Source organism: Schistosoma mansoni (genome assembly GCF_000237925.1).
Source record: "Schistosoma mansoni, WGS project CABG00000000 data, chromosome 2 unplaced supercontig 0108, strain Puerto Rico, whole genome shotgun sequence".
NCBI lineage: Eukaryota > Metazoa > Platyhelminthes > Trematoda > Strigeidida > Schistosomatidae > Schistosoma > Schistosoma mansoni.
In genome coordinates, this window is record NW_017385999.1 from 650300 (window position 1) to 676960 (window position 26661).

The 26661-nt window shown below is 35.4% G+C and overlaps 2 protein-coding genes across 3 annotated transcripts in view; one reads left to right on the forward strand and one right to left on the reverse strand.

The window, feature by feature from the left end:
* Positions 1-3864: 3864 nt before the first annotated feature.
* The window catches only part of Smp_140390.1 (mixed-lineage leukemia protein, mll, putative), a gene marked incomplete at its 3' end in the record, with an annotated part of 27217 nt that continues 4420 nt past the window's right edge, over positions 3865-26661 (forward strand). The window contains exons 1-16 of one of the 2 annotated variants that reach the window (XM_018791619.1): positions 3963-3988; positions 4780-4896; positions 4932-5036; positions 5074-5244; positions 5281-5380; positions 5416-6509; positions 7046-7568; positions 9343-9664; positions 14203-14461; positions 15684-15974; positions 16413-16742; positions 17601-17708; positions 17753-18337; positions 20151-20850; positions 21673-21837; positions 25270-25430. In XM_018791619.1, the coding sequence (XP_018645226.1) occupies positions 4786-4896; positions 4932-5036; positions 5074-5244; positions 5281-5380; positions 5416-6509; positions 7046-7568; positions 9343-9664; positions 14203-14461; positions 15684-15974; positions 16413-16742; positions 17601-17708; positions 17753-18337; positions 20151-20850; positions 21673-21837; positions 25270-25430 (5025 nt within the window). In that variant the 5' untranslated portion in view covers positions 3963-3988; positions 4780-4785. Of the gene's footprint in view, positions 3989-4547; positions 5037-5073; positions 5245-5280; positions 5381-5415; positions 6510-7045; positions 7569-9342; positions 9665-14202; positions 14462-15683; positions 15975-16412; positions 16743-17600; positions 17709-17752; positions 18338-20150; positions 20851-21672; positions 21838-25269; positions 25431-26661 lie in introns of both variants that reach the window. The other variant, XM_018791620.1, reaches the window with a different exon arrangement.
* Positions 25608-25835, reverse strand: Smp_197240 (dna2/nam7 helicase family member, putative; the record flags this gene model as incomplete). Its single annotated transcript, XM_018791622.1, has 1 exon — positions 25608-25835. One exon carries the CDS (start codon positions 25833-25835, stop codon positions 25608-25610), a length of 228 nt encoding a protein of 75 aa, XP_018645228.1.

Genomic DNA, 26661 nt, shown 5'->3' on the forward strand with positions numbered 1-26661 from the left:
TCTCTCGTCTTAAGATGGTGTATGGTTGTGGTGATGGTGGATCTAAAATCAAGTCACGGACTTCTTTGGCAACTGAAGGAGGAAGGATAGAACACAAATCTCTATAGCGAATCCCTTCAGATTTGATATTGTGTCTTGTGAAATAATGCTCTAGTTGAGCAAACCACAACTCAGGATCACTACGATCAAATTCTGGAAGTCGGGATTTCGTAGTTATAACAGTGTCTATCACCACTGGTGACAAATCCTCCAGATTATGGGTCTCTATTGAGTCTGATATGAGGTATGTGACAAATATAGCAATAAAGTTAGCACGAAAAATGGTTACTATAACACGAATAACTTAAGATAATACGGAATAAACTAGTTATATACTCAACTTAGTTTACGGATAATCCGGTCTACTTTTACGATTAAGTAAAAAAAAAGATCAATAACAGAAATGAGGTTAAATTGTGTTCAAAAAGGGCTCACCACTTTCGTGCCTATAGGTAACCCTCGTGCTATTGATAGAAGAAACCAGAGAAGTAGTGAATAGGTCTTTATTTCGATCTTCGCGCAGTCACAGTGGAGCGTGGGATTATCTGTTCAGACAAACAAAGGCTCTCAACATTCCATATAAGATAGTAGGGAATATAACGCTTACAAAAGGTAAGGAAGTGAATGAATACTTGAACAATACTGTTTTAGCATATGCTTGGTTGTTTGGGGTCAACTCTTAACCAACCAACCTGAGCTGTTACAGACACATTCAGTCATTTTGCAATACCATGATTAATTTCTCTGAAAGTAATGCTAAGATGGATGTTTCTAATGATCACCTATCTTAATTTAAAACTTCTAGAAGCGGTATAACGTCACATAGCAGTCCAGAGTTGAATGAAACCCAAAATCATTACGAGACAAAAATTTCTAATCAATCAACTTCTTCTTGTCATAATGATCCACATATTTCTGATGAAATTTCTAACAACTCTGAGAATAAAATGTTGAATGAGTAAAATCATGATCAAAAACCAGATTCAGCTTTGGTAGATGCTGATTTTTCTAATGATCCATCATTCTCTAATGAAACTCCTAATAAATTTGAAGGAAATATTTCAGAAAAATCAAATTCTGATATCATATCAAGAGTCAGTGGTCCTCACAATGAATTTATCTCTAGTGATATTCCTAATGAAGGTGACAAATATGTTCCTAATGAGTCGAATTATAGTCACGTTTCTGATATTATTTTATCAAATGTTGGATATCCTCACGAACAATGTTTGTTGAGTAGAATTTCCAGTCAGTGGTATGATGAATCAGAGGGAATAGCAAGTTTTCCTGAAGCAATCAGAGAACCAGTTTGCCCAGATATGGAGTTTGCGCAGGCAGAAAATCAAAATCAATCCAAGATTATCCCAATGAGTATGAGACAGATGCATGTTTTCCATTCGATTGTTTCTCAGGCGAATCAAGCCTAGATGAATCACATGCTTTAATTACATATATCAATGCATATCTATCTACGTATTTGTTATACCGTGTGCTTGAGTGCGTGCCCTGTTTAGTATACGAACGCCCAATTAGAGAGCAGTGAAATTATTGATCGCCCAATGATACACAAAGGCCGTGTGAGCAGTCTTGAGTACTACTCGGTCCTGCTATCTGCCTAGCCCAGCCAGTTAAGTCCAGAGCACCAATAACAGCCTCTGTAATATGAATAATTATTCACAAATATACTGGCTTTATATACCAATTAAACAGATCACATCGTACCATAAAATAGAAAGTAACATATGTACAAGATTTGGTCAAATGTGTCTGTGAATAGGGGGAACATTTATCAATAGACTGGGGATAACTCAGGAATGGTAAATCGAATAATAATAGTCTATGGGTCGAAATAAAGCTCATAATAAAGGGGACACGAATATGAATAGTCTAGTTACTTAAGAAATATACAATAGGAAATATACATGTCATATTGGTCCATAGATAGTTCTCAAAGTTACCATTCATAATTCTCCACGGGATTCAACAGTATTCAAATACGAATAACAAAAAGAATATTTATCATATTTTTTATGCAAATCAAAGTCACATGATGGAATGCCTCAAATTACGCGTCAGTATTTACCTCCAGATACTCACATATAATTACCGAAGCATCAGATTTGAGAAGATAATGCGAATTAGGAATGTCATATTGGTTATAACATTGCGACGTAAGGACCCAACACTATTTCGTAAGGAAGGATAGTGTTGGAAAGTCTATGATGCAAATTCTCAATATCAGTGGTTTCACTACACAACCGACATGATGATTGTATACAATTTCAGGACCCAGGTGAGTCTGTTCCAATCTCGGTTGTTAATTCTTATACTAACGAGTCCATTCTAGATGATACAGAGTCTACATCCACTACACTGTCGGACAGACGTAAGATGAACTTAAGAAGAAGACGTACAATCGATTACGGACACTTACACTCCAGTTTGAATGAACCAATGATTCCTTTGTATTGGTGACTGTTTTGATTTTGAATTCTCAATACAGTACATTCGTTCGTGCTCATCTATTACTTCCTGATTAAATTGCGTTAACGCTGGGATTACTAGTCTATACTATAATTCAAATGCTTTAAAACATCACAGATATACACTGAACAGGCATGATGACAAACAACTGTGATAAGTTGCAGATTTTCATCAGTCAAGAAAAAGAAGTCAAGATACACATTTAAATAATGGCTGGGAGGTATGTAAGAACATCTGCCTGAAGAGACTGGGAGATGTCTGCAACATCACATACACTAAGTGTAAGCTTAAAATCTGTGTGCTGCGTTCAGACGGCTGGTATCTGTCTAGAACAATTTAGACTTCAAAAACGGTTTAGTGAACAGAGACAATAGAATCTCCAAATGTCTACATTGTTATCTATTGCTTCAACTAAGAAATCCCCGCTGTCATCACGGCCGCAAATCATTTATGATGGTTGTACATCTGAAAAAACATTCAAGCGCATTAATGATCATTTCGACGGTAGAACTTTCTGCTTAAACTTCACCAGTTTTACTCGACCTCAATTGAAGTATGGAAATATAATGATTCACCCTTACTCCAAAGGAAGAAGGATACATTTGAACGTGTTCAATGGCGAACCACAAAGTCAGTTCGAGTACACTGAGCAAAACCGCAAGTAAAAAGATCTTCTAATGACTTATAGCATCCTAAACACCTTTAGGTTTTCCCTTAAATATCTGCCTAAACTCAGTCCCAACGCTGGACTTGGAGGCAACACCTAGAAAATAATGACACGACATAAGAGAAAGGACTTTAGACACACCTTTTATTCCTTACGGTTTGTCAAATTCTGGAATTCGCTGCCGGCTGAGCTAGTCCAAGCGACTTCTCCGGAGTCCTTTAAAATAAGATTTGACATACTCTCAACGAATAAGGACAGTATCTCACTATAATTCTTTGATAACTTTTTTTATACCAGTAAATATACCTTAGTTCTTACCTGACGGCATCGGTGGTCCAATGTTAACAAATCCGAAAGCCCGTTAGGCAAAGGCTTCTTTTATTCTGTCCAGAACCGAGATTTGTCTGGACGGTATGCAGGTATAAGCCGACGGACCGGAATCGCTGTGGTTTGAACAAAATTTGAAGCCTTCTACATGAAAATAACTGGGACTAGATCTTTGAAATAGTAAGGCTGTGTATATGGTGTGCGGAAACAGAGGGATGAGAAACAACTGATTGTAAATAATGGCAGAATTCTTTTCAATTCGAGTCTTTCAAAAGAAGTCTCAAATGGTTATCGCTAAACAAGTCAAAATCACCACTAAGCTTACTAAATTTTGGACATTTGGCGCTGAATTTGGTTGGCCCATCAGTGCGCGTTATTTGTTTTGACTACGGAATCTGTATATTTTGTTTTTGTTAGTTAGATGGTAATCTATGAACCTTTGAACCACATTTTGAAGGAGGTGGTCTGCTTGTAAGTATATTCATATGAATGTGTGAAAACTTATGATTTTTATTCGGGAATGTTTTTGAATTAGTATGATGTTTACTTTGAAGATGACATTTGTATAAACACTGACTTACCCGTGTGTATGACTCGTAATAAGTGTGTGTCTTCTGTTTAAGACTGAGTTTTCTGCGTTGGCACCCGAAGGTTATCAAACTTTACTCATCGACTATTGTACGACTGCTTTTCATATTCTGCATTAGTGAACATCGAAATTGATGGATGTAGAACTGGAAACTTTGCCCATTTCTTTACTCAGGTTTTACCATTGTCATTCTTAACTGATATTCGAAGTTGCAAAAGTTGCTTGGTTTCGGAGTATGACTCTGCTTTTCTTACTTTATCGTGTCTTAAACCAGGTAGGTTTAAGTTTGCATATGCAACTTAGGCATTTTAGCGGTATCCTCAAAACAGTTTGACTTATCGGGAGCTCGGTAGCACAACGAAAAATTGATTGCTATGGTGTAGATGCATTCACGAATTAATCCGAGTCTCATTTATTTTACTACTGTTCTTGTATTCACAGTTCGTTTGACTTTGCCTTGGCATGGGGTTTTGGGCAACTTCGTCCTAATAACTTTGGTGCATGATTGTTTCTGTTACAGTTAGAATGTATACCTTTCACATTTTCTCAATCAGTGTTGAGTATGAATCGGCAAGTTACGTTTACTCTAATTATCTTTCCATCACAAAGTCACCAGCCTTCCAGAAGTAATAGTTCTATTTCTCTAATTACCCCTTTTTATTTTGTTTTTTAGCCCATTATGAGCAGTGTTCGACCGATCTCTTTCACAGCTGCTAAATTGCTATGGGACCCAGAGCTAAATCCATCTTGTCGAACTCCTTTATATCGAGTTGATGGCATTGTAGAGGGGGTAAGCTCGATCTTTAAAATAATTATACTTTAAAGCGAAACGAACCAGACCCAGATCCAGTGGTTGATCCTAGACGCCCTTTGCACTTTAGAAATTTTTGCAAGAAAACGATTGTTGATCTCCCGATCCCGAGTTTCAAGGTATTTCGCAATTTACTTTAGGAGCAATATGTGACAGATCGATTTATATTACGTGGGTGAAAAACCAGAAAAAGAGGTCACTTTCTCAAATCTTAATGATAACATCACATTTAAGAACCTAGAAGACATGTGTCGTAAATTCGGTACGATTATAGAAGCGAAAATATACTATCATCCAAAATCACAATGCCACCTTGGTATCGGAACCGTACGTTAGAATTGGATTTGCTATTCAACTTTTCAGGTTGTATTTACATCTTCTAAAAGTGCAAGAGCATGTGTGGAACATCTTAACCAGACATCAAAGATGGGGAATATAATGACCGTGCAAGTGGATCCTTTTGGTAAAAATGATTTGCTCCCACTAATCTTACTTTAGGTAAAATTAGAATCCGGTTGATTGCTGAACAAATGGCTGATCTCCTGCCTTCAAACTCTTGTGGTCAATTCCAACTCCCAGAAAAATCTTTTGCTAATCAGATACACAGCCACATACCTTCTGATTTCTCATCACAAGGTTCCTCGAATTGTGAAGTTAGTTCACACAATCCCACTCCACGTCAGTCCCATACGTCCTCAAATCTTAGCGATCACAAAGCGGTCGAAACTTTGCCACAACCGCATTGCATGACAACGTTCAAATCTCACTTGTTTTTCAAAGCATCTGATAAGCAAGAATCGGACTTAAAAACACATTTACGTCCTGACAAGTCGGCATGTGTTCTGAACGACGATGATATTTCAGAAATATCCTGTGCCGCGACCCACTGGCATCGAGAAGCTTCGTCTAATTTAAATATTGGCAAAAGTGCTTCAGGTGTTTTAGCAGACCAACATACATTGGGACTTGAAGCCAATATATGTGTTTCTAAAAAGCTTTCTAGCCAACAAGATGATGCAAAACTTCATGAATCCCGTTATTGTGAAGAGTCTCTTGAAGCTCGCATACAAAAATTGCTTAAACTGAATTGTGTGAAACCAGTTCCCGAGTTAAAGGATACTCAAAATACCCCAGTGGTTTCAGATAGTAACTCGAAGGTCACTTGCAATCTTCCGGTCTCTTCAGAAGCATGTATTTCGACCAATGTACGTATCAAGTCGGATGATTTAAAACGGTTTGAAAGCCCTTCAAATCAAGTGATTCAGAAGGGAAACACGCATTTTGATTTAACGAAAAATACACGAGTAGTAACAAGCCCGTCATCCAACCGTCGCACTCTTTTACCTACTCCTGATGGACCAATTGAGAATACCAAGACTTCTTTGTTCAACTTTCATCGTCCGCCTCTCTTAAAAACTCCTTATAAACCAGTGGATGTTCAAGAAGTAATAAGAATAATCGATGACGTTCATATGGTTTTTGTGGATGAGTTGCGAGGAATCATACATCGGGATATAACCCGAAAGCTTGTTGAAGGTCAGGCATTTAAATTATTTTCCGATTGGTGGGATTCAAAAGAACAAGACTGCAGAGTAAGTATATTATATTGTCGTCATCAGACTTAGAGATATCATTATCAGCCAGTAATAGCTAGTTATTGAAGCAACCGACAAAAGTGATCTAGACCTTTGCAAAGTGAGGTAAAATTTATACAAACTAGGTTTTTGTCAGTTATCCATTAAAATTGTTATACTCAGAGTAAAGTTCTGTGCAATGGGAGTAGGTTGTGCCTTAAGCCAGTGGGTTAGCGGCTGAACCCTGTTTTCAGTTGTTTGGTTACGGGTTGGGACCCTATCCTATCTATTTTGGTTTGGACAGTTTAGTGACATCATTAACTTTCACTTATAGTGTGACGTGAAACCTAGTATGTAATTCGCACTTGGTAAATAGGCTATAGCTTAGTCGAAATTTGAATTTCATCCTAATTAGTCTATGTCAGAATTGTGACAGGCCGACTTCGTGGATCATAAGTTTTCGTTTTCCGTCTACAACTATTTATGAAATCTGTATGCGTACAAACTTTATCTGGTAATTGATTAATTTCGTTTATTTACTTTTGTTTCGATAGCAAAATCATGCCAGTAGTCATCACAATACTAAAGAGGAGAGTGTGAGTAGTCATTCTGTAGACCATCCAAATACATCTCATGATTCTACCGTTCCATCATATCAAAACCAAAGTGTTAGTGGGAACATGTCTAATTCCTCATTTGCTCCTACTTCAGTTTCTTCTAGTATTCCTGTGTCAACCATGTCTGACAGTAACTCCGTATCTTCAAACTTTAAACTTTTTGGTTTGGGTATGTTTACAACCTTAAGATCTGCTTTACCAAAAATTAAACGCAAACCTCGTCCACCAAGTCCTGGACCCATACCTTTAAACACAGTAGCTTCCACGTCAAAGACCGAGTCTCTTACTATCTGTCAAGATGGACAAAATGTAAATTTTAGGAGTAAAATTGACTTGAAGCTAGAAGGATCACCCGTTTGGAAAAATCGTGGTTCTCTAATGCAAAAGGCAAGTGACACATCAAGTTCAGACGAGAATAATGGTGAAGTTAATATTCGTGGTAAAGTCTCTGAATCTTCAGGTAATCTTTTTGTTTGTATATGCTCTCACCTTATTATTGATTACTAGTTGATAAACTGCTTTTTTGGAAAATGTCGAATTATATCAGGTATAAACTTATGTAATGATTAATATTAACATAACCCATCTAATAAGTACGGGTTTCTATGCACACTGTTTATGGTAATACCCATGTGCCCAAACTGGTGTATGTGGAACAGGGTACACATTCGTGACATAACAATTGAGACGTAAGCGTTTTAACCACCGAAATACTGCTCTCAATCATTGATCTATCGAATTTCAATCATTTGGTTGCAAGTTTAGATCTTCCAATACCCAATTTGGTTTGTTTAACTAAGTACGTTCTCTAGGCTTCATAAAAAATAAAACATGTGGACAAACGCCCAGTACATAAGCGTGTATTCGGTAAGAGAATTGTGTTGGTGATCGTTTATGTCCATCATACAGCACAGTACTAAATCAGAAAGCCAGTATATCTGGCGACAGAAATGTCTGTTTGATATATTTTAAGTTCACAGAGTATTTTTATTTTGGGGTTGTCAGAAAATTTAGTCAGTCGTCTATTTTTATGATTATGGTACAGTTGCTGAAATCCCTTTGAAATTATGTATTAGAATGAGTAGATTTGAAGAAAAACTGTCTAATTTTTTTTAAAACTAGTCGTTTATTCCAATAGTCCTTAATTTATATTAACCGTGTATACTGCGCCGCAGTATAGTCTGTTTTTATTAAGGGCTGTGAATTAGGAAACACGTAGGCTGCAGTTTTTTGATTATGGGTGTCTACAAAAGCATTTCCTGCGTTTCGTGGGACAACCAAATGAATAATAATGAAGTCAAGCCTGAGGTATTAGGTATTTATTGATTTATTTTAACACAAAAATATGGGTACAAATGGGCACCAGATATATATGCGCCACACAAGTCTTATTTGATTTGTGTGAGGGCTGTGATACTGCCCGGGTGCCCAAACCGAAGCAGGTGGTTTTCTTAGGGAGCCATACCCGGAGCCTTTGACCTAAAGATCTGATCCACAAGGCAGTGGAGCATCGTGAGGAGATCCAGCCCCATGGTAGCCGGTGACCAACGATTAATTCATATGCCATTTGTTCCCTCAGGATACTCGAGCCCATGTGCACCATTGGTTTGGAATCAGGGTCTTCCAGATCTCCTAGGTGAACTTTCCGTGTCCACCAACCCGGTTAAAACGCCGTACATTCGCTTTTCGTCCTCTGAATTTCGTAAACAACACCCTGGTGAGAGAAGGCAGTGAGTAGGACTTCCCTGGCAGAGGCTATATACGCGTGGTCATGTGAGAGCATTTCGAGAGGGAGAGCTGACTCTCCCCACTCTCGACCTTACACGTATTTGGTGGGGGCTGGGATATTAGGCAGAGGTGGCGAATCTGTTGACCAGTGTGTAAATCTTCACCGACTGCATTAGTTAAGACATGTGTTACGTATGTCTAACCACCGTCAACCTCGACAGGGGATGCTTGCTGGCATAAAGGCAGGCTAGAAGGAAGCTAGGAATGTCTTAATCACAACATAATATTAGTCTGTGAAGTCATTGATTACCTAGTTGAGGTCCACGAGATAACCGCAATCATTGGTTTGAGATTTTAAGCGATATAGCTTAGACTCATTCACAACGGTGCGGACGCACTCTTTATCTTCTCGATCTCGAATTTCAGTATTCCTTGTTACATACCTTTGTACTCTGCCCCATGTAAACAAATTCCAATTTCGCATTTTTGGCAAATGTGTATTTCAGGTAGTGAAAGTTCCATGGAACAAACAGATCAAATAACTAGTGATCGTGTACGAAACCGTTGCAGCCCAAAAGAACATCAGGATAAGCATGGATATCATCACGTTAGAAAACGCTCTGGAACTTCAAGGTTAAATGACAAGTATGAATATGTTCGGTCACAGTCTAAATTTCCTTCAAAATCAAGTCATTTTTCTGAAAATATTCGTACAAGCGATTATACTTCATCGGATAATGATAGTGAACTCATTTCTCCTTCAAAATCTTTTCAGCATATTAAGTCTCGTAGGGAACATGCGCGTGTTTCAGATGTATTTTCCAAAAGGTATATTTCCGTTATTAAAAACCTATTTTTCACTGTAAATGTCTTGAATATTTTTTTTATCTAACACATAACTTACGGTACTAAAGAACCTGTTAGCCTTTGATGAACCTAATTTCTACAACACTGCGGACGGGATTTGTTTATATGATTGTTAATAAATTCGAAATCTACATTGTTTGATTGCTGAACATTAACCTCAGTTTTTTCATAGTAACCAGATTGTTTATCTTGATAGACAGTAGTCTGTTCATCTGAAAAATACTACCGTGACTTTTAAATTGAAGTACAAAAGTATGTAAATGTTCTTGTGTTAACTCCCGAATTTCATCAGTTACTATAATAAACAAAAGAATTTATTAAACTATCAATATGAGTATATAATCTGTTGTAAATTCTTTGAACTAATTGGCGATATTATTGTAACTTGGTACAAACTACATAGATCATGTTTAAGGATTCTAATAGGAAATATGTATTTGTACTAAAATGATTTAAAGTCATTCCTAGATAAATAAACGTACAGCTACCAGTTAGATTAAGTTATAGACATACTAAAAAATCTATCTCAACATCGTGCTGGTCCACGACTTACTGTATAGAAGCCAAAGACATCATTACAGATATGTTGTTTATTTTCTATTGACCTAAATAGAATCAAGTTTACATTAATTGAATTATTCCTCTAGTCTTATTGTACAATGGAGAGTTCAGCGTTTTAGCAACTGGTAGCAAATTTATAACCTAATGATTTTTTCACACGCTATGTTTCATTTTTTAACGATGACTAGGACCATCTCTTAATTCCATAGTGATGGAACATTTTTGCTTTGTAGCACTTTTTTTAAACAGTCAAACAAACTTCCTGATCGGAAAATCTCATCCATCTTTTCAGAGGGCAAAGTCGGCTATTTAGAATAGGCGAATTATTACATTTTAGAAGTTGGGGTTTTATCAAAATTTTCACTTTCGGTGGATTGCCAGTGTTTTGTTATCTCAGTTAACTTATAAAAATACTATGATGACTGCAGTAGTCCTACTGATCACTTCGACCGCAGTATTGAACCCAAAATTCTGACTCAATAGTTTAGAGAAATTAAAAGCAGTTCAGTTGACTGGATACATGTGAAGCAGTGAGGGGTCCTCAGTTATTTCCACATCTATCGATTGCACTTGATTAGAGTTATTCAGTTGTTGACAGGACGCATCCTTGATTGTTGCTGGGTTGTGATCCGTTGGATTATAAGCAATGATAACGATAAGACATCGTATTGGATGCTGATTTATATTCTGGTCTAACCTAACTCCTGTTAGTCAACTGTTAATGAGAACCTAACCGATTAGAAATACCTCAACTCTGGTAATTCGTACGAAATCGATACAAATCGTTTTAGTCCAAATGATGAATACAGTTCACACCAGCTCCATACATATGTATTGTCGTTACATAAGAGAAACCTTTTCATTTAAAAAAGAGCTTACACTCTGGTATCCAGGAAAAATCACTGCTTTGTTGCTGACGGTAATATTGAAAACAAGTAGAGGCTTCACAAACTAGGATTATGTAGGATGGTGGATGTTTTCTTGTGCAGGAGTAGGTTAAAAGAAAGCTAGGGGCGTCCAAGCCAAGATATGGCATTCGTCTATGCAGTCAGTGACAATTGGTCTTAGCCTTGCTAATATTTATAGACTACCTGACTTGGGGGTTCACGTGAATATCGTAACCAATAGTTAGAGACTTTGGATGACATGGCTCAAAATCGTTTGCAGTGACGCAGGTAAATCCATTCTTTGTCTTCTCCCAAATTTTGAGATCTTAAATTCCCCTATAAATTTGTTCTGTTTTTATCTCGCTGATTTATATTTTCTTTTCTAGTCCTATCTTCTATGCCTAATCTATTCTATTACTATTGATGCTGTTAGTACTCCTACTATGCAGGGATTTGACCTGACATCTCTGTACTAATGGGGTGTGGCAACTTGAACCAACGTACATACTTACAGGCTTTATGTTGTTACTGACTGACTGATTATGTAGGAAATTCATTGATATCATAGAATATAAAACAATACGAAATTCGGATAAAGTAATAGATGGCTGAAGCTTGCTGTGCATTGAACTGGATTCTTTGCGTTTCTTGTACACATTTGTAGCTGACGCTGCTCCATCACACTCGGAAATCAGCGAAACATTTTTCTTCAAAGAGCTGCTGTACGTTTGCGTTGTTTTCCACCAATATTGGATGTAGTACCTAAATCATGTTGAAATGTCAAATTCCAAATGTTGATCTAAGACATCTAGATCCATTATGAATCTAAAAATAAGAAAATACAAAATGATATTTGTAAGAGACATTAACCTCTGTCTATTTTATATGCTAAATACTAAATAATCCACTTAAAAGTGGGTAACCAGGTTCATGAATCTAAAATATCATTGACTTTAGTTTCACAACAAAAAATCTTGAGAAAAGCAAAATCACTATACTCAGTATTAAATTTACTATAGGGTCAGTTTTGTTACAAAACTGCTTGTTTAGGATGCAACAAACAGGCATCGACAGAAAAATTGCTCAATAAGTTATAGCATGACAAATATGGAATCATCCTTTCCACTGTTAACAAAGTGACCTAATTTCAATGCCCACTTTTTATCCTTCTAACTCTGTTCGGAATACTTTACTCTTCCGCTACCACATACTGCTACTTCTACTACTTTAGTACATATCGTGATAATTTCATCTCTCTGTGCTGATGTAGTGTAGCGACTTGAACCGATGTACATTTGTATTAGGCTCTACACTGATTATAAGTGTTGACTGACTATCTGGGACTCTGTATGACTCAGATTAGTAATTATGGCTCGAAAAATTTAATTTGTCACAATCTCGCTAACTCATCTATGTTTTTACACAACACTAAGCTTGATCCTAAAATTGCTTACCAGATAATTCTTGCGAACTCCAGTAGCTCACTGAAGATAATTGTGTTAGGACATATAAAATTCTCATGTTTCATTGTAACAACCATGCTTTAGTTCTAGATTCACAAATATTGGACAAGTTTGCAGCTTCATTTACATTTGAAAAGCACTTGGGTATCCTCGCCTTACCGTTAATATTGTAGGTTTCAAAATGCTAGTTGTTTTATCTGCATGTCCAAGTTCAGTTTGATTCAATAAGTTTCTAACAGAAGCTGAAAACTCTTCAAAAGCTAGTTCGGGACTTCTTACCCACAACCCTATCTTCAGTAACCAATCTTTTAGATTTATAATCCTCACTCTCTCTGGAGCATAATGCATAACAAATTTTCGACATTATTATATATTTAACAAACTTTATATCGTGTCATTTTCTTTTCAGTGTACTTGTAGTTTTTTGGAGGATATCTTGGCGAAAGCCCTGTCTAAAAATTCGGAAAAAGGGAATCCTAAAGATAAATCTGCGAGAAGCTAACAGTAAAGCATCATCCATATAAATCTACTTAAACATTACTTAGCATTAGGCATTCATACCTTAGGGGGTGTTTGGGTAAATACCATCTTGTGACGTAATTTAATCGTTTCGTACTTTCAAACGAAGAACGTCGAGATAAATCATCGGTTATCAGAAGTAATCGCTGTTTTATAGCTTTACAGACCGTGGTTGTAGTTGTTAACCCCAAGTTTACCTGTTTCTCCTAGTTCTACCTCCTCCGAATCTTAATCATTTTTCGACTTTAAGTTCAACGTTCTTTAGTCTCTATTGCTCGAAACTATTGGGAGGCATTTATACCTAATTCACGTCGCTCAGCAAAATTAAATTAATCATAACTGTCAAGTTTCAGTCTCTTACAACTTTTATTATTACTCTTCTTTCTCCTTTCTCAGTATTGGGATAGTGTTCTCGACTTTGGTCTCAGTTTTTATCTGTAGTGGTCCTTAAATTCAGTCTGTCTGGAGACGGTTTTAAATGAATCTTAATAACTGTCCACTATTAAATATCGCTAATACATGTCGCTCATATTAATTTAGTAATAGTTTGCACCATTTGCAGTTATAACCTCGTCTCTTCATCGTGTTTGAACTATTCTTACCTAAAATCAGTTTTTTTCGGGACAAACAACTAACATAGGTCATATCATATCTTCACTTGTGTACAGACGTCTACCTCTGTACGTTCACTGAAATATATTCGATATCAGGCTACATTAGGACACGTTTAGCTGCCATACTTGGACGACCGTCAAATTAGCTTTTTTAGATACGTATGCGCGTTATTTTCTTATAAATCTGGTGAAAAACGTAGTAAAGTGGATAATTTTATAAGATTCAGTACTATGAAATGACTTTTTGTTTAAACAATTAATTTAAAAATTACGATTAATATTGTTGTTCGCTCATCAGCTATGTAAGTTACGATATACAGTCTACCACCTTCTACTAAATGAACTATTTCCCCAATACAAAAGTGAATTACTATTTCAATAAATTTGCATCTAGTTTAATAGGCTTTACCTCCATATCTATGAAAAACAGTTTTATTTTCGTCTCTTCGTTTCAGCGATTCGAAAAGTCCAGTTGGATCGAGTTTACCATCTGATAGTGAAAGTTCAGATCTATCAACTGAACCACAAAATAACCCCGATGAAGCTCGAAGATTTACAAAACCTTCACCAGATGAACTTTCTGAGATTTCAGATTTTAAAACAGACTCCCCTAATCGTGGTCGTTTATCACTTTTAGAAACATCACAGTTTGAATCTACGCAGAACAGAAATTCCAATGATTCACTTTCTTCACCTATTTCTTCACAACCAGAGGTAATGATTTTGTAAATGCCTAAATTGTAACCTGTCGGCCAAGTCATATACTGTGTGTACATTTACTCTGAATGTTTACCTTCCAGTGTTGTGTACATTGTTTATTTTTAAGTCTTTCATTATGATTATGTTACGGTTGATTGGTGTTATTTTAGTGAAAATAAAGAAAATCACCTGCTATTATTAGATCTATCCACTTGACATTTGTCACTGTTCAATGATTTAGGTTAATCATCTTACGTCATCCCATGCCTCTTAATGTAAGTGTTCTCAATATTCATGAATTAGATTTATTTTTCGTTCTAGCATCAGAGTCTGTACACGTTCCTAAGTTTGATTCCGAAAATAACTTATATCAAGGGTTGATTTTTTACTTAGTTAACCATTAAAATGGGGGGACTTGGTTACTGTTTCGTCCTTCGAATATATATATATATATATATATATATATCATTATTGCACTTTGATAGACTTATAATTTTTTGAGTTATAATGGGTAAACGTAGACCAGTATGTATCACACTTTTTGGCTAATTATGTTTTGTTAGGCTTCCGGTTAATTTAAAGAACGCTGAATATTTCCATTATGCTTTATTTTGATTGGCTAATCAATATAGTCTATCTTCTCTGATGTGACATTTACCTTAAGAAAATGACCATCTTTTTTAAAATTTCCATCCCATTACTGAATATATTAATTCAAAAAATCTTGAAAACTATGGAAATTATGGTATACATCTTGTAGCCGATCTGACAGAATACAATTAACAGCATTCTGTGTTCAATTTTTTCCAATGTCAAACAAGCCCAATAAACCTTTTCCTCAGGATAAAACAATTCTCATCATAATTCTTCAAGTGAAATTGGGTGATTTTTTAGGGGACGATTGTTTAATTAGTTCAGATGTCATTCTGCATTGATTGTTACTCTGTGCAAGATTATGTAAATGTCAAGATATTTTTTGGAGTAATCTAAACAAATATGAGTGAATAGCGACAAATTGTGATGAAAACTTAGTCGTTATTTAAAACTACTAACCACTCATTGAATTCTGTTCATAAATATCTTTGTTACTACTGATTTGTTAGTTTCCACTTTATGTATAATTGGTTGGTTCTTTTGTGTAATATGTTGTGATGGTATTTGTAATAATTCCTTTTTGAATCATGTTATGAAACATAATGAAAGTGCAGTATTTACCCTTTAAGATCTTTTATTTCAGTGTGCATTGGATTCCGAAGAAAACGAAGATACACAGCTAACGGTCGCTGGTAAAATCCAAAAACCTGAAAGTTCTACTGCCTTTCAACGATCACCTGTCTCCAAACCTGTTTGTCCTGTTCAAGAGGTTCAACGCAGAAGAGGTCGGCCACGAAAGAAAAACCAATTGTCACCTAAATATTCATCTAATTTCAGTCCGCAAAAAGAGACGTTTGGTTTTGAAGACTCTTTAGTTTCTACAGAATCTAGTTCTGAAGATGATATGTTTAAGACGAATGATGATAGTTCCCGCGTAAGCATATATTTTATTATACAGTTATTGACTAGAAAAAGTCTAGCAATCAGTGGTACACTCAGTTTATATATTGACATTACCTATTAATATTGAAGTTTAGTAAAAACTAATGTTGTGCATGTGTTTATTGTGTATTTAAAAATGTATTGTCAGATGTGTTAATTGCATTAACTCCTAAAGCTGGATTTAATTTTTCATTCTACAAATAAATTGTTGCGTTATTTATCGTCATACCTAAGTGATCTCATGTCAGTCAGATCGTTTTTTACATTATATGTACCATGGGTAAAAGTATTTAAGCTACTAGTCACTATGTGGATTTTCAAATGTTAGTACACAACTGTATTTTCTAATAGTCATTTGTGTTTACCTATTTTTTGAATAAATATTCTAACAATGGATAACCTTATACGATGATATTTTCCTTACTTAAAGGATTTCTCTACTTGTGATAATATCCCTTCAAAAGTTAACCAAGTGAATCATCAATCAAACACCGATTGGTCTATATTACGCGCATCTTTGGAGTTTCAACCTTCAGATTTTACTGCTATTCCTTTGACGTATAACTCTCAACCTTCTGGAGGTTCACGTAGAAAGCAGAATCTTGGTGGCTTATGCAGAAACAATATGGCCTTGTCAACTGTTGATCAAAATAATAAATATACATCATTTCCAGACACTGATATTCCTCAGAAAATGAGTTTAATTTCTGATCACAGATATCCTTTATATCATTCTCCGGGATTTCCTGCCTCAGTAAACGTAAATATTAGTTATTTTAAACTCTTGTTATAAATTTAAATCCCATGTACTTGCAATTTAAGAAGCCTAACGAACCAACGTAATTTGTGCTAAAATTTGGTAAACGGGATCTCCCCTCACTTGTCTGTCAAACGTTATTCGTGATTTCATATTTTCTTTATCTAATGAGCCTCGATCAGGTTTTTTATTCTTTCCTCAAGTTTGAACTGTATACCGCGTACCAATTAAACTTTTCTGAATAGTCGAAGCGAAATATTTACCCGCAGGTTTTGGATTTTCTCACGAAATATCTACAGTTTGGCGATGTAACTATTAGCCTAGTGCAACTGATATACGGATAGAATCTACCTACAAGAATTCATACATGTGCTATATATATATATCATCCATATACGATAGTTATCTAGTTCTTGCTTCAGCATTTTGGACTGACACGGTAAAAATTACAAATTAATTTCATGCATATTTCTAGCTATTATCTTTCGGTTTTATCGTATATGATGTATTTTCTGAACTCCATCATGCTCTGTAAATTACAGGAGCGTTCGTATGGTTATTTACCATAATTCTTGCTTTAGAAATCTGTTGTACTGAAATTTTTGTTTATCTCATATGCTAACATTTGATTTAAAAAGAAGTTCGGTTGAATAATTTTAGCCATAGTGGATTCTTCCTAGGGTGTAGAGTGGTAGAAATATATGGTCTGTTGATTCGTGTTCCCGTACATAAACCAATGAACAGCAAATTTATGGAAATCTTCCATATCATTTATGTGTGTTGTACCATACGGTCATGTTCTGTAATATTACGTACAAATATTTGTGTAACTTACATATTTTACCGTTTTATTCACTTTAGTCAAGGGATCGTGATAACTTGAAGCTATCTGAAAAATATTTAAAGTCTGATGATTTAGATGGAGAAAGTACGGATAGTGCTTCAATGGAATCTGTAGATATTGTAGAAGTAAGTAAACTGGAATTTTGTTGCTTATATTAAAATTTTTACAGACTGTGGAGTGTAAATATATGTGGCCTGAATCCCTCCTCACTGAGCATAATTATTTTCGTGTTCCTGAAATCGGATCTGTTATTCACTATCGATCTACTAGGAAAGTAGCTAAACACAATTTAAAGTCAAAGGATAGTTTCGTCGACGGTCATTTGACCACAGCGGACAATCTACGAAAACGGTCTTGGCCGACAGACCCTATGTACATTAGTGGTGACGTCAGTGATGATGATTCCCAGGGTTCTTCCAAGTGGTTCAAACTGTCGAAGCGTTCGAACGTTTCGGAGTTAAGGAATGAAGAGGTCCCTGGAAGTTGTAAAGCTGACTTAAAAGCTAATAAGCTTTTGACAGATGAGAATAAGAAGCTGAAGTATATTGAAGCAAAACCTGAAACTTCGAAAGTTCGTGGGTCACGTGAACTGGCTAGTCTTTTAGCACCAGTACCTAGATCTGAAATTCGTCGTGTGATGGGTGAATCTTGCGGTCTACTGAAAGAAGAAATGTACAAACGTATGTCTGGAGAGCAAGGTTTTTCTCGATCACAACCACACTTTCAACCAAGGTCGGCATCTGAAGAGGATTACGTAAGTATATTTTATCCATTTGTAGCTTCTTTACCTAATAAGTACGTTTAAGTTAGATTTCTTTTGATGCTAAAACTTATGACCAATTATTAAGATATGTATGCCCTGATATTGTCTAGGGTGGGAAAAATCCCCTTTTACTCTTGAAATGTTCATACAACTGTGAGTCTAGATTATCAGGATACCCCTGCTCGTTGCTTCCACGAAGCGGGGTTCCAAATGACGTGAAAGCAAAGACCGGGTCGGTACGCACTGCATGTTTGTCGAAGGCAGTTGCAAAACCCTAATTCGAAACTAACTGTGCAAGTGACCTCGAAAGTCCAAAGGCGTGAGTCGTTTATATGGTTATTTGGTCGACGGCTACTATGGAATTCTATACCCTGATGTATCAGAGCCATCACACATTTCATGGTAGTTATGAAGAAGACGGAGAATACGCACTGTTTGCTTTACATGCTACAACTCCGAAGTGCTAACAATTTATGGTTCTTTTATTCTAAAAACATTAATTTTATATTACTTTGAATCTCTGCGCTTTTTTTTCTTAAGTTAGTTTTCAACTATTACTCAGAAACTCTGTGAAAATGTTTATGCATAGTGTTTTAAGTCTCCAAATAGTTGCTCTTTAGAAACTTGCTGAGTGTGATATCACTTTTCTGAAATCATATTTGCTGTTTGAGCTTGTTACCATTAATAGTTGCTGTATCCACATTTGCAATTCATCCTCGACCTGTTACTTCGTTAAGTACTTTCTATGTGAGCTCGTTTGAGCACCCTATTTTATTATTATTGAACCCTTCTGGCGTTGATCCCAAACTAAACGCATGGGATAAAGTACTAAACTAATAGAGCTTCATTACTGGCTGTACTTTTAAGCTAAAAGTGTAAATCAAATATTAATTAACTGGGATAGGAAACAATGTCTGTTTTATTTCCACCCATGTTTCAGCGAGTTATCACAAAGACGGAATCAGGAATGAATTCTGTCACAGACTGAATAGCTTCAACCAACCATCTTTCAGTCAACTACTGTTGGCACTTCCACCTTTTTTGACATCTGTTTGGATTAAACTTCCCAGAAGTTGTCTATAAATTTATCATTCTAAACAAATCGGTTTAAGCTAATTTATAGAACCTACGTTTTCCGCCAAATATCCAACCCACTTGGGTTATAGGTTAGGTCTCCAGCTACTAAGAAGCGTAAATGAGCGTTGTGTACTTTGGAAGGATGAGTGAAGTTTCATTCCTCTTGTAAGTACTACGTTTCTGTTGGCTTCTTACAATGTGTGGCTGATGAAGTTCAAAACCTGATTCATATAAAGGAATGTGATTTCACTGGTATACTGTAAAATGCTTTGTATCAGCAGTGTCTAGCTGTCATTCTGAATTTATTAACTATCGGCGGATTGTAATTGGTCGTTGTACTCGATTTGGTTTACTCCCGAGTCAATCTTATTGGTTCTGAATTTCGCATCAGTAAAGCTTGATCTATCGTGTTTCACCCTCGTAATAAGTTACACTAGACTTATTATCTCAATTTTTTTGTTCTCCAATCCAATGTCGATTGACTGTAAGTGTATATACAGTCAACGGTCGTCAGTGACCTAATTTACAGCTCAATAACAGTACAGGTTCGATTTTCAAATCACATCGATTTATCTAAACTCCGTCATAAATAGTAGTTTATAGTAACCATGTTTCTGACCATTTCGTAGTATCAATAAAAAATCTTTTTCCCTAAATATCCTATTTCTTGTACATATGGATTATTTCGTTATTTTTGTGTATTCTTTTTGGATTGTATTTCTCACAGATCCTGAGGAGTATTTTCGTTTTTGGTATAGATGCAGAAGATCTTAGTTTTATGTGTGAAGCTTATCAGTTTCTGCTAAGTAAATGCCACTCACCATTAGATATCAATTCACATGAGAATTCCAAACAAGACAATTATTATATGAACGCTAAAGTCATTGATCCTCGTGTTGTAAATATTATAAACCTTTCACACTGGGTTGAACATCCGCCTACCCTTGCCGCTGATCCCATTACTGTCACAACGCACGTTAACAATAATGGACATCTTGTTAATTCACGCAATTTGTGGTCAGGTCGACAAAAGCCTGAGCGTCAACGATATCAAGACAAATTATTGTGTTCTAAAAATTCCACATCCAAATTATCTTCTGTTCATCATAAATCCTTTGCACGATCATCTGATTCAGATGACCTTAATTCCTCTTTATCTGATCAACCACTAAATTACTCTTCTGATGAAAAACACAAAAAGGATTTGAGCAACAGCTCAGTATGTAAAAAGGAATGTTCTCCCACTTACTCACCTGTAAATACTTCATATAATCATAAACTAAGACTCTCCTGGCCTAAGTTTGATGACCAAATACTGGCAGTAGCGAATTATGCCGCTTCCTTAAATGAGAATGTTGATGCAGTTGGAGATAGTGTTGATATTCACCTCGGTCCTGCAGCTTGTTTACCGCCAATCCATTCATCAGGTAATTGTTACTCTTAATCCGTTAATTATCTGTAGAATTTATAACATTAAAGACAAATGATTATTTTAGACATCTAATTAGGATATTTGAATAATCATTTTTTAGAGTAACATTTACTGCGAGAAATGCATAAATGTTACCAAGTTTTCATCTCATGATTTTTAAGTTTCACAGACTGAAATACGACCTACAGTTGTAACATCCAATGTTATAAAGCTTTCACTAATTATCAAGAATCTGAGGTGATAGTTCACTATCTCATTTTAACTAATATATAGTATTCAAATAGTAGTAACTCCGTACTTTCAGGCTATAAGAATATTGTATGATTATTTTAAATAATCATGTCGTGTAAAGTCTGTTTCATAAGGTTGTTTATCGTATGTTATCTACTTTGAATGAAATGTGTAGTTGATAATTTATGCCAATCAAACGTAGCACTCAACCAATACAGTCTTATTTTAATGAGATGAATTTAAATTTTAGTTTTTATCTTATAATCTGTTTGTAGTAATAAAATACGATATTTAGCATAAGTGGGTAAATTGGTAAGCGACCTATTTTCGTAACCGTTACTGTTTAAACCAGTATAATTTAGTGGGTTTTAAGTTGTCATAGAGATATTCACGAATATATCTCACTAAGTATATATCACAGTCCGTAATAAAATCTAAGTAAATCGCTTATAATCAGTACATTTTTATGACTACTGTTTAGTCTGTTGTTGGTTCGGTACCGTCATATCTGCCCATAAACATTCCAACATTGTGATCGCAAATTATTTTGCTTTGTACGGTCTTGACTTTTTCTTGCTTACTACAGGGTCAGCTCGAACACAAGGCTATTACCGAATGCCTACCGAAGAAAGATTTCGACGTCCTTGGTGTGTCGGTCGGAGTTTAATTGGAGAGGACGGTCGTCGTCGCCCTATTCCCTTAATGCCTGCAACTGTACAAGCACAGCTTGGAGGTGATGCAGCATTACAAGGTACCCATCATTTTTTATCAATTTTTATGTATATATTTCAGTTACAGAGATATCCTTCCATGGTGAAAAACTATGTAATCGAAGATTCCCTTAGGTAAACCTTCAGACTCTTGTATTTACGAAATAACACAATCAATACATTAAGCACTTGATAAATACAGTTCAGTAAATCGATCTAAAGAGGTTTCAAATGTTATAGAGAGGAGAATGACCCATCAGGTTTGAGTACTTCTTATCTTTAATTAACGTAGGCTGGACAAACATTAGGAACTAAAAGTCACCAAACTATTCTTTCATCCCAATTATTAATTCATCTAGGTTATTGTATCTCCACTCTCTTTTCTTTTTGATACGAACTCAGACCAAATATGCTGATAGTCATCTCTTTTATAAGATGATTACCCAATAAGCCTTAGATATCCACCTCCTTTACGTCAACAAGTCTACGACCTAATTGTTGTTTACCTGTACATCTTAACATTTTATTTAGGATTCATCTCACTTATATTATCTATTACTTAAGTCATGTCATTTCATGCATTATGTGATTCTTTGATCAAACATTTGATTCGATCATTATGTTATTATTTATCGCACTATCTGATATTTGTATGTATTTCTATTGTTCGTTTAGCTATTTCACTTAATCTTCAAGTAAATTCAAGTATACACTACATGCAATTCATTTCAGTGTTAAGAAATTCTTATTAACTTATTTTGCTAGACGTCGTTCACATATTCTAAACTAGACAGTCCCATTTTGTACTTGAAATGTTAGCTTACAGAATCTTGTTTTTCAGTTATCAGCTTACAGTAATACCTTGAATTTTGCTTTCGTAAGAAACATGTACTTACATTTCAATACAAGTCTTTGCTACTACTTTATTTGGGAAAATGGACAAGGTATTTTGCAAATTGATAGCAGCAATTTTCAAACTTTTCTAATATTTCCTTGAGGACTCTGTTGTTTTTTTTTGTTATTTTTCAAGTCTAATAACTGTTTCCTTACTCGTTCAATTCTCAGAAGTATGTCATTGATGGGTGTAAGGATCTACTTCAATACATTTGTTCTCTATAGCAAGACCTGACGCTGAGTTAAACTCAGTGAAAAAGACATGTGCAAATTAGGGTTCTTCTTTTTTGTCTCAAATTATTTAATAAAATCTATTTAAACATTTAGGGAACTTACATTTCCTGTTTTCTTTTACTTTGGAATTTCGGTACATAGAATTTATTAAGAATTTCTTAGTAGTATATTCAAAATCCGCTGATGTTTTGAATATTTTCATTCTAATGCTTAGTTCACATGTTCAGTTGACTTTATAATGATGGTTGGATAGTATTCACTAATATTTCTCATTAATTTTTGTAACCGCTACATCAAAAATTATGTTCGACTTTAAGTGAATATATATCACAAACTCAGTGTTGTGTTTACTTTTCTAATTATTCAGAGTACTAAATGTGTGTATTTCAGGAAAAATTATTGTTTCATCCGTGAAATCATAAATAATATAGCCGTATTAAAATATGTACAAAGTTTAGTCAAAGAAACAATCATCAATCATAACTTATCACATTTTGACCAGCAAATTGTACTTATTAACTAAAGTAGTCCTTAGTTCATCATGTCATTACTTTAGACAATTCGCTTATTACCTGCCTTGTTTTCACGATCACAACACACACAATATATGTATTTGCTCTTCATGTATGTCTATATCGAATAACCTATGCAACTTTAACAAGAAATATTCTTTGTGTGTACGTTTTCTAAGACATTTTTTAATCACAGTTTGTTTTTAAGCAGACCAATCGGACAATTTGACCTTCGACAAATTAGAGCTTCCCTATTGGTTATAGGTCGTCCTTTAATTTCTAACCAGTAATAATCACATCATTATGAATAGTGCGTAGGTGGGTGACAATTTATAAAGGTCGTAAGCGGAGAATCTATATAAAGAATTATCGACCTTATTAAAATCAATTTCCAACCAGTGGCTTAGGTCACATGAAATGTTTACTGTCTTTTTTCTCACCTATAGAGTGTTAAACTGCATCTATTTATTTAAAAACCAGTCTGTTTCTTTCGTATATAACACAAATTTGTATATAGAGCAGTTTTTTGGTAGAGAACTATGTGTGGTTCTAGCCAGTGCAGCAACAATAAAGTGTTTGTTAACTGATAAGTTAAAAATTTTCTGCTTGCAGTTAAAAACCATTATGATCAAATTGGTATATATGCCCTCATTCATGCATTTTAGGTAATATTGCAATTATGTTGTGTATTATTACTGTTAGTATTCTTTCCCGATTTTAGTTATTTCTGTGTTTCTAATGTCAGTAGTTATTGATACATCCTCTAGTTTTCCATTGCATAACTCCCATAATTTTCTAAGTAGTGTACATAATTACTGTTAGTTTTCAGCATCTATTGACGTTAATTCACCTTAGTAATAAAATGCACTCTGCTGTAACTTACCGTTATATGAATAAAACAGACATTTGTTAGTTCAATGTATGATCTGAATTGTTTTTGTCTATTTACTTCTTTTCTACGGATTGAAATAACGATTTACGTTTCATCTCATTTATTCTCCCTTTTCTGTCTAAATCCTTATTTACTCCTTTTGTTCTTCATTGCAAAGTTTACCAGCTCGGACTGATGCACTTTTTAAAATGGAAAACTTTGATATATGTCTCCTTACAAAACTTAGTATGATCATTCAGAACTTTTGTCTACATCAACAGCATTTCCGATGTGATAGTGTGTGTTCGTAAAGAAAATTTGATCCATTAGATTCATCTTACCAGTTTTTAGTTAAATGATATATTAGTACAATATTTTGGTTTTCGGAGATGGTATATGTCTAAATCGTGTTCTAGCAAATCTTATTATATGCTCATTATTTAATAGAGTGATAAATAGGTCAAGAGTATTGTATTAGTTCTTTTTAATTTTCCATGTGTTTTTAGACTGAAAACTAGGAAAAAAGTAGTGACAATTATTATAGGGCGACTGTTCTGATTGCGAAAATTAGGAGACTTATAGCAAAGTAAGATCAACATGTGGAGGAACGTAAAAAGAGAACTTGTGAGATAATACTATTTGATAGAGCTATCCAAAATTTTGTACGCCGTTGATACTGCGTATATTGACATCGCTTCAACGGTTTTAAACCATGCAAAACTCTTAATCATTGGTTCTAGGTCCCTGCAAAAGTATCTACAATTTCCTTTATCTAATCTAGCGTTAGTTGTATTAGTATAATCACTTTTATCAAATCGCCCTGTTTGCTAGCGATCATAGTATTCTTTTATCTGTATGATAGGTCTTTAATGTCTTAGTTAGAACTTGCTCTTAATTCATTTTAAGAACTGTATTTATATAAAATTACATTTTTTTATTTTTATAAATTCTTTTTCATTAAGCTATCGGTGAAAATATTGAGGAACGTTTAACCGAACAAGCATCCGAAGCCAAGAAAAAACAACTCACTCAATTTCGAGAGGCTCGATCTGTTCAACGTCGATTGTTAGCTGAATTTCAAGATATTGAAACTGGCGATTTGCTTAAATTTAATCAGTTAAAGGTAATGTTACTCTGTTATCATTTGGTTCTTTATACTAAACACTTGTCAATCTACTGGTGTTCATTAAGATTAGTTTTTGTTCGATGATCTCTTAGTTTTTCTTCTGTTTATTGACCACTTATTTTCTGCCTGTCAAAAACACTTTTAAATTTAAATCTAGTAAAATGGGCAAGTATTTCATGATTCTTTGTGCTCAATCAAATAGTCTAGCTGCCTTTTAATATCAGAGATTGTATCGTCAATAATGATTCCCTGGGACGGACTTGTTATCACTTCCTTGACACCTCCTCTATCTGTTGCTAGTACAGCACATTTCAACATACCTGCCTCTAATACAGCTGTCGGAAGCCCCTCAGCATAGATGGACGGATTCACAAAAATATCAGACTGGGACAACAAAGACATGGTCTCAGCAAAATTCAGCTTGCCTGTAAAAATGATAGACTGATCCTCTTTATAGCTGTCTCTTAGCGAGGCAAGCAAGGGACCATCTCCAGCAACCACCAAGACAGCTCTGTCCTTATGTGTCAGCTGCTCAAAAGCCTCCAGCAGCAAAAGAATCCCCTTTTCCTTGATCACTCGACCTGCAAAGGTAATAATGAAGCTCGTTTGTCTTTTGCCAACTTACGTCACCTATGGCGAAGACGAGATATCCGTCTATCAGTTAAGGGACGAATATACTGCGCAGCGGTTCGCTGTTCTACTTTACGGCTGTGAAACATGGCCATTAAGAGTAGAAGATACTCGTAAGTTACTAGTATTTGACCACAGATGTCTTAGAAATATTGCTCGCATCTACTGGGATCACAGGGTAAGTAATAGTGAGGTTAGACATAGGGTATTAAAAAATGATGGTAAATCAGTTGATGTGGTCATGGATCTTCATCGACTGAGGTGGTTAGGCCACGTGTTACGTATGCCTGAACACCGACTATCACGATGCGCTATGTTGACTAGTGTAGGGGATGGTTGGAAAAGAGTTAGGGGCGGCCAAACCAAAACGTGGCATCAGAGCTTGAAGTCACTAACTTCTAGTCTGAGCCATGTTGGCAGATACAGAGTACCTGGTTGGGGTCCGCGTGACTATCGTAACCAATGGTTGGAGACTCTAGGTGACATGACTGAGAATCGATCACAATGGAGTAGGTGTATACACTCTCTATCTTCCCTTAAACCTTGAGATTAAAATTGCTTCATATCTGTCTTTCTTCCCTGTACTGTATCCTTGTGG